The 9,511-nt window shown below is 34.9% G+C and overlaps 1 protein-coding gene across 1 annotated transcript; it reads right to left on the bottom strand.

The window, feature by feature from the left end:
* Positions 1–269: 269 nt before the first annotated feature.
* Positions 270–3,049, bottom strand: LOC100917585 (peptidyl-prolyl cis-trans isomerase NIMA-interacting 4-like). The gene is given in 2 exon segments (XM_031961226.1): positions 270–701; positions 2,969–3,049. Coding segments are annotated over 2 exon segments (513 nt in total).
* Between the last annotated feature and the right edge of the window lie 6,462 nt (positions 3,050–9,511).

The following is a 9,511-nucleotide window of genomic DNA, read 5'->3' as shown; positions in this document are numbered from 1 at the left end:
TTTTCAGGGGTTTTGGGAGGAGGGGGAAGAGATGGTGAATTATTGCTAATGAAAAAATATGTTTTTAAAAACTAAAGAACAGAAAAAAATTTAATGAAGCAATATTACAGATGGCAATATTACTAAAAATAGGTTTAAAAAAAGAAGACAATTAGTATCTGCCAATATATGCCTACTTAAAAAAAAATCTATAAAATCTTTGGAAAAATATTCTACACCTTACATATCAAAAGTATTCTTCCTCCCCCCCCCTCCCCATTTATCACAGTTTATTTTCTCCCTTTAACCATGATAATAGGGTATCCAGATTTGGTTTTCACTGGAGGATCTGTGTACACAGGTTTGTTCAAGCTTCTGACAGGCAAGGAAAATGTTACTCCTTGGAATGGACCTACCATAGAGCTCCTTGTCATCCATTCCAAATTTCCCCCAAGCTGGGCTTTATCTTCACTGTATTCTGAGGTAACTTCATTGAATCTCATTCCAGCCTTCTGTTTTTCCATGGCTTCCATGATTTTGCCATGCTTTTCACATAGAATATGTTGGACTTTTACTGCATTTCCACCACCTTTGGTACCCTAAGCCTTCTTATCTGCATCTTCACTCTCAGAAGCTTCTCCCCCTTTCCCTCTTTTGCCAGAGCTTTTCCCCTTAAGCACCACTTTCCTACTTTCCTGCCACCATCTCCCATCAAAAGTATTCTTTATTAAAAAAAAAAAAAAAAAAGGAAGCAAGAAAAAAACCTATTTTCTTAATATCAACACTCCTAGAGATGCTTGCTACATGACTTGAATATTATGATCTTAGAAGAATCAATGTTGCAAGTTACTCAAAGGACAACAGAAAATTACATAATAAATGCAAATAGGTTGCCTTTGACTTGTTTTTGAGAAGCGACATAAAATACATTATCAAGGGTGCTGAATAATGCTAAAAAATAGATAAGCTATTTATGCATAACATCAAGGAATAATAAAATGGGCAGATGAGTCACGTGTTGAAAATATTTGATTTTTTAATATTGAATATTAAAACCAAAATATTTTTTAAAAAGTAAGAGATTAAGTGAATAAAGGAATTAATGAACAAAATCATTTATTAAACATCTACTGTGTACACAGTATTGTGTTAAGCACTGGTGATAAAAAAAAAATAGAAAAGTGGAGAGAATTCCTACCTTCAAAAAAGCTCATATTCCAATTAGGGAGATAATATAATTTAGAGATTGCAGCTGCAAATCAGATGCCAAGGACTCATGAACCTTAGGATGGAGTAACACCTCTTTTTAATAATAAATTGAAATATTTTTCCCTGAGAAGATAATGTTTCTAATTTTGAACTATTTGACAATGTAAAGGACATCAATATAAAGGACTTTATTTTCTGGGTCTTTAGGTAGGAAGCAATGACTGTTGAGGAGATGGGGGCTGTAGCATCCTCCGAAGCTATTGTCTGATTACATTCTTACAAGTGTTGTTACCTAGAATGATGTCCATGGGAATGAGATTAGAAGGAAAACCAATGTTTGAGAGGCACTGCCATTCCAAGAGTTCTTAGACTTTACCTGCTTATCGATAAGAACAAGTCAGTGCTGTTGATAGTGGAGGGGAAAGTGGAACCCCTTCAGAATAGGGGGGGAAAGCACACTGGGTAAATTCTTTATGGAGAATCTATTTCCATAGATTCTATGAAAGCATATTCAACAGAATTACCAAGAATGTGAATGCATGGAAAAGTTATGTGATGCTGTGAGCTCCTTGAGAGGAGGAATGATAGTTTGTTTTGGTTTTGATTTCTTTTATTTTTTGCCTTTGTACTGACAACACTTAGCACAATGCATTGGCACATGATAAGCAATTAATAAATGCTTATTGACTAATTAACTAATCAACGCACTGACTAGATACCAGATCTTTCTACACATAGTAAGGAAAATTGTTCACTCTCCATTAGTCTGTTTGATTTTTTTTAAAGAAACATTGTGTCCATTTTTTTTAATTTTTAAAAATAATTTATAGTAACTGAATAATCTCTTCTAGTAAACAAAATAATGAATAAAACTATAATCCAAATATTTCATTGTTTAAAAAAAGAAAACCTTAACAAAATAACTTTTTTGTTTGATCCCCTTCTTTCTGCTTCCAATTCTGTGGATTTATAGAATTGTATTGTCTTTTATATAATTATGGTCAATGTATTCATTATTCTCTAACTAAAGTTTTTTTTTTCTCTGTAACACATATTTCTTTCCATATAACTTTATATTCCTATTTTTAGTAGTTTTCTACTACATTGACAAAACTTAGTTTGTTCAGTCATTCCCTAATTATTGGATGCAATGTTCATTTCTTGATCAGTATCACAGTAAGGTCGCCATAAACAATAACATGTTGTTTTCAATCATGGAGTAACTTGGGACAAAGTCATTGGATCTGAAAGCACCTTCTTAGAATAAGCTTCAAAGATATATTAAACATTATGAAGCTGACAATGGATGCATTTGAATTTTTAAAAAAAAGCTTTTGGTGGAACAGATTGGAGAAGTAATCATCTGAAGAAATCTTTCCACATTAGTTATTAACTGCCTCCACCTAATAAAGGAGGGATCAACTAGTCCAATAGTTGGTGCTGCTTAGATCACAGAAAGCAAGAGAATATAAAGACAAAAAATATTCCCATACACAAAAGCTTTGTCCAACTGAAAACAAGTTAAATCAATTAGTATTATGGCAATTAAATAAAAGCCATATGAATGTGTATGGATTATCATTTGATTGACTTCAGATGTTTAGTTAATTTTAAGTCAGATATTTCAATAGAAAAATCCTCTGCTGTATTTGTTTTCAGATAGTTTGCATTAAAGAAGTCTTCATTATGAAGGAAACTATTATGGAACAGTTAAAATACTTTTCAAGTCTTGAAAAATTAATATGAATTAAAAGAAACATACTTTCCCCATGTATTTTACCATTCCTTTGAGAACATGGAAACCTGCAATTTTGACCCCTCTGAAACTGTGATATTTCATGATCTGTAGTTCCACCACCATCATTAGACAATACTGGAATCAAAATGGTGGCTTTTTGCATCTGGTAACAACTTGAGACCAGTGGAAAACTCTGAAGCTTCCCCAATGTTCCCTCATCTATTTGGTTCCTTATATTTCTAACTCTAATAATTTTTTATTACATTGGTAAATTCAGTCAATCTCTATGTATTGAACATAGTGTTCAATTTTTGGCCAATATCATCAGGTGGTTATTAGAAAAATAAAAAGCTCATTGTGTCTCTGAAATCAGTTTTTCTATTTACTTGAAGCACAAGGGGTTTTATTTGTTTCTGTTTTTTATGAAATGCTCTCTCTTTGTCTCTGTCTCTGTCTAGCTCTGTCTGTTTCTGTCTGTCTCTGTTTCTCCCTCCTTCCCTCCCCCTGTCTCTTCTTCTTCTTCTTCTTCTTCTTCTTCTTCTTCTTCTTCTTCTTCTTCTTCTTCTTCTTCTTCTTCTTCTTCTTCTTCTTCTTCTTCTTCTTCTTCTTCTTCTTCTTCTTCTTCTTCTTCTTCTTCTTCTTCTTCTTCTTCTTCTCCTCTCTCTCTCCTCCTCTCTCCTCCTCCTCCTCCTCCTCCTCCTCCTCCTCCTCCTCCTCCCTCCTCCTCCTCCTCCTCCTCCTCCTCCTCCTCCTCCTCTCTCCTCCTCCTCCTCCTCCTCCTCCTCCTCTCCTCCTCCCTCCCTCCTCCTCTCTCCTCCTCCTCCTCCTCCTCCTCCTCCCTCCTCCTCCTCCTCCTCCTCTCCTCCTCCTCCTCCTCCTCCTCCTCCTCCTCCTCCTCCTCCTTCTCTCTTCCTTCTTCCTCCTCCTCCTTCTTCTTCCTCCTCCTCCTCTCTCTGTCTCTCTCTGTCTCTCTCTCTGTCTCTCTCTCTCTCTCTGTCTGTCTCTCTCTCTAACCTACTGGATTTCTAGATCCCATTCTTCTATGATTCTATATAGTCCCAGGGCCAGCATTTAGTGTGAATGTCACTTCCCATCATAGAACAACTCATAGGTGCTGGTGGAACTCTCTGTACCATCATCATTGTAGCAATTTCTGGTCCCCTGAGCCAAAGAAGTCCCTCATGTTTCCATAGACTAATGATCCAGTTAGCTCATCCAACTGTAATTTCTATCTCTTAGATGTGTCACTTTTCTTCCAGCTCAGATTGGGAAATTATTTTGTCCTCTTTTCTTCTGTACTATTGTATTTCTTAAGAGAATAACCCAGTATTGCTATTGAAATGAGCAGATACTCTCTCAGAAGTCCACTGACATTTTGGAACCAAGACATATTGGAAGAGTTTTATGAAGCTTTCTAAGAGAAAGATGTTAAAAGAGGGAGAAGCTGAGAAGCTGAGAAAGCAGAGTCCAAATCTGACTTCTTAATGGGCTGAGGTTTGAGCTGATGCACTGAGGTCCCAAGTACATGAGGCTAGATAGTAATTGGGCTATACTCTATTAATATACATGATTGGATAAAGAATGGTCCCTGCCCACTCTCCGTGCAAGTCCTGATGTGTTGTATAGGAAATGACGATTTTGGTGGGTGGAGGCAGAGAGAGAGCAAGGAAGACAAGTGGAGAGACATTGGGCTGGGTTCGAGACTCCGAGCTGCTGGTTGTGTGGCTGCTGGTCTAGCTAGCTTCTTGACTCAACTGCACACATTGCTATCGCCGATTCTCTTCCACCTCCGATCCTTCTTCACTGAGAATAAAGACTGACGATTTTCCCCTAACCTGAATTCCTGTCTCGTGCTGATCTTAAAATACACGATCTTAACATATATTGGGATGAATGTACAGAGTGATAGGATCTCTAGGCAGTTTATTTCCCAAAAATCTTCACAAAATTCCTCCCCCAAACTTGCAGACATTAAATATAGACTAACATTTCATACCATATAAGTTCTGAATAGATACATGACTTAGTCATGAAAAGTGTCATCATAGACAAGGTAGTAGAAAAGAGAAATTATCTTTCATATCCATGGATCAGGACACAGTTTAATGACCAAACAAGGAATAGAGAGAGTTACAGAAAATTAAAAGGAATGTTTTATTATATAAAATTTAAAAGTTCTTGCACCAATAAACTCATGAAGTTAATTTAAAATTTGAAAGTAAAGAATTAATTGGACAAAAAACTAGTTGCAGCAAAGATCTCATTTTCAAAATACTGATTGAAAGGAACCAAATCAAATTCATAAGTCACTCCTCAATTGAAAAATAGTCAAATAATATGGAAATATTTTACATGATGGCCAAGTTCTCTGGTCCATCTGGGTCAACATAACCAATTGCTTATTATCTCAGGGAAAGGGGAGAGGTAAGAGGGAGGAAGAAATAGAATTTGGAACTCAAAATTTTAAATAAAAAAATGTTTAAAATTTAGAAAAAATAAAGGATTTGGGTAAGCAGTTTCTTTTTTTATTATTATAACTTTTTATTGACAGTACATTTGCATGGATAATTTTTTTACAACATTATCTCTTGAACTTACTTCTCTTCTGACTTTTCCCTTCTCTCCCTCCACTCCCTCCCCTAGATGGCAAGCAATCTTATACATGTTAAATATGTTATAGTATATTCTAGACACAATATATGTGTGCAGAACCTAACATTTCTCTTGTGGCATAGGAAGAATTGGATTCAAAAGGTAAAAATAACCTGGGAAGAAAAACAAAAATGCAAACAATTCACACTCATTTCCCAGTGTTCCTTCTCTGAGTGTAGCTGATTCTGTCCATCATTGATCAGTTGGAACTGAATTAGATCTTTTCTTTGTCGAAGATAGCCACTTACATCAGAATACATCCTCATACAGTATTGTTGTTGAAGTGTATAATGATCTCCTGGTTCTCTCTTTGTCTCAGACTCATTTCACTCAGCATCAATTCATGTAAGTCTTTCCGAGCCTCTCTGTATTCATCTTGGGTAAGCAGTTTCATAAAAAAAAAGAAATACAAGTTAAAAAACCATTGAAAGTGCTCCAAATCACTAATAATTAGAAAAATGCACGTTAATGTAACTCTCAAGTTAGACTGGCAAACTTGAGAGAAAAAAAGAAAATGAAAAGTTTTGATGAGGCTATAGAAAAATAAGCACACTGATGTACTCCTGGTGGAACTATGAGTTAATACAGCAATTTTATTTTATGTTTTTATTTTTTCTCAATTACATTAAAAACATTTGTTTTTAAAATACTTTTGAGTTCCAGATTCTTTCCTTCCCTTCCTCCCCTTATTGAGAAGATAAACAATTTTGATTATAGACAGTTGTGCAGAATGTGTTTCCATGTTAGTCATGTTGTGAAAGAAAACAGACAGGAAAAAATAAATAAAGAAAAAGCATGTTTCAATTTGCCTTCAGACTTCATCAGCTCTTTCTCTGGAGATGGATAGTATTTTTTCATCATAAATCCTTCAGAATCGTCTTAGATTCAGCCATTTTAGAAAGCAATATACAACCAACTCTCAAAGTTACTAAACTGCATAAATCCTTTGGCTCAGTGATATCACTATTAAGCTACCTCAAAGATTTCAAAGAAGGAGGTGAAGAACCCATATGTATAAAAATTTTGATTGCTGGGGGGTTTTTTTGTGGTGGCAAGGAACTGGAAGTTAAGGGGGTGCTCATCTATTTGGAAATGACTGAACAAATGATGGAATATAAAAGTAATGCAGTATTATTGTGCCATAAGAAATGATGAAGGGAATTGTTTCAGAGAAATCTGGAGAAATTTGCATGGTCTGATGCAGAATGAAGTGATTAGAATTAAGATCACAATTTATACAAACAACATCGCAAAGACCACCAATTTTGAAGGACTTGAGCATTCTAATCAACACAATGACTAAGCTTGATTCCAGAGGACTGATGATAATGCATGTACCTCCAGAGTGGTAATGGACTCAGAGTTAAACAATACATGCTAATTTTGGGGACAGAGCTAATGTGGAAGTTTCTTTTACCTAAATGTATTTTTGGTTTGGGGTTTGGGGTTTGGGGGTGGTTTTTTTGGTTTGGTTTTCAGTTTTTTGGAGGCAAATAAGATTAAATGACTTGTCTGGAATCACACAGCTAATAAGGATATGAATTCATATCTGAACTCAGGTTCTCCAGACTCTTGACTCCTGATTCCTTAACAATATTGATTGCAAGGTTTTAATTTTAGGGTTTTCTCCCCATTATAGGGAAGGGAAATAGAGAAAGTGTATTTTTGCTCCTTGAAAAAAAATTGAGAAAAAAATCCTTTCAGAAGTTCAGGTTCCAAAATAATCACTAACTGGTAGACTTCTGGCATATTGTTTGCTTGGACATTTCTCATCTCTACAGTAACACAGAGTTTTAACTCTATTTCTTTGTATTTCTGCATTCCTCTATTCTGAAGGTCTTTCATACATTTTAGTTTTTCCTGGATCCATGTTTAAAAGATTCATCTCATGTTTTTGATACACATCTTTCATTTCACTTTCCAGCTAGTTTTTAAAGAATCTTTCATGCTTTTTTTTCAACTTGTGCCCTTTGTGGGTTTTTTTTTTCCATTTCATCTAAAGACTTCCATTCTAAACATAATTAATCTCTAAGGTGACAGGTGGGGCAAAACATGGAGGATTTTCTCTCCTTTGAAACATCGGGAGTTTTATGCAAAAGTTTCCCTCTCCATCATATAGTTTCTAGAAGAGTTGTCAACAACAACAAAATCTTCACTGCATCATCATTCAAGGGCTTTTCTTACCTCTAACACTAAAGAAAATCAACAATGTCTTCCTTTCTCATTAACAATCACAAGCTTTTCAATAAATACAAATTTGTTGATTAAAATAATTCAATGGAAAGGGAAGTCAAAAAATACTGTACAGAGAAGGGAGTAGTGTGTGTCTCCCTCTGCTGGAAGAATAATTTTCTTTTTTTGCAGATTAAACTAGCTCAGATTCAAGTTAAATTAATCAGAATCCATTGGTCTGGTTGATAATAGACCACTGCAAAGTGTCCATATTTAGCAAATAATCTTTTGCTATCTTTATCAATAAATAAAAGTTGGCCTTTTCTGTCATCTTCAGTTGTTAGCAAAGACCCTTAACAATAAATTTGTAAATAGTTGTATTTAATTAGCTTTTTACATATTATTTCCCTCCTGTAGAAAGTAAGCTCTTTGAAGATAAGAACTATTTAGACTGGGATGGGGTGGGATGTGGCATCTTTATATCAGCATATATGAGTGTCTGTGTGTATATTTATAAACATGCATATGTTTTATATGTACAATATGTATGTATGTGCACTGTATATATGTATACATCTATACATATATGCAGAGACAGAGAGAAAACTTAGTAAATGTTTGTTGAATTGAATTAGTAGGTTTGCAACAGTAAAAGTCCAATAACTCTAGTAAGTTTTTTCACTGGATCTCTTCAAAAGAGACAGACTGACTGTAAGGCTCTTGTAATTTGAGCTCTCCTCCTTGTAGGCTGGACCTCTGCCAAGCCAGAATCCCTTTTGCTAAGAAGGCTGATGCTGAGAGGGGAGGGAAGGTGATGATTACTTTATGTGCTTTTCAGGCAGTGCTTGGGGGGTCCCAGGCATCTTGCTGCCATTGGTTAGGAACTGAAGGGCTCTAGTATCTGGAGAAGCAGGGACAGCTATAGCACCCTCAGAATGCCACAAAGTGTCAAACTGCTGGCAACAGGGATTATTAGTGTCTGTGAGCCCCTGAGGTTTACAACTGCGTTTTCATTCTGACTTTTAAAATTTCTGTAAGCTTTTCTTTTATCTGGTGGTGTGGTTTTCTTACTTGTATTCATTCTTATTTTCTTTGAATATTTCTTTAATTTACTTGCTGTTGTCTTTCAGTGTCTCTTACATTGTTTCTTTTGGCAACAACTTTGCTTCTGGCACTTTAGGTGTTACAGTTGCTCTGTAACATTTTTTTTTGTAGTATAACTACTTTTTTGCATTATTTTCTTATTTTAATAAAAACGTATTTTAAAATTTTTTTCATTTTCCCTGAATTTTTTAAGGATGTTTTTCTTCTCTTTTTGGTGTTTCTTCTTTGTTGTTGTTCCGATTGAGCCCTCAGTGGGGAAACTTGAACTACTACTCCTAACAAATGATATACAAGATGCCCTGTTGGAGGAGAACCTAAATTTAGAAGGATTTTGTGCTATTAGATAAATACTTCTTTAAAACTTTATAATTCACAAATAAAAAAATTGTGACACATTGTATTTCCTATGCCTAGCAATCAAAAGTAAAAATCCACAAAAATAAAAATCATTAGTTATTGTACTCTTTATATCCATCATCAATTGTATATAAACTATATAAAATTGTCCACAAAGGTCTGCTTGACCTTTTCTCATTTTGTCTTCAAGATTTTATAGAAATGAAAATAACAGTTATGTGGGTTAGGAATTGTTGATATTGCTTTTAATAATACAACAGACATCAAAGAATTAAAAATGACAAAGACACTGAGGTCAAA

Source organism: Sarcophilus harrisii, chromosome 3, assembly GCF_902635505.1.
Source record: "Sarcophilus harrisii chromosome 3, mSarHar1.11, whole genome shotgun sequence".
Lineage (NCBI taxonomy): Eukaryota > Metazoa > Chordata > Mammalia > Dasyuromorphia > Dasyuridae > Sarcophilus > Sarcophilus harrisii.
This window is presented reverse-complemented; position numbering and strand designations above follow the sequence as displayed.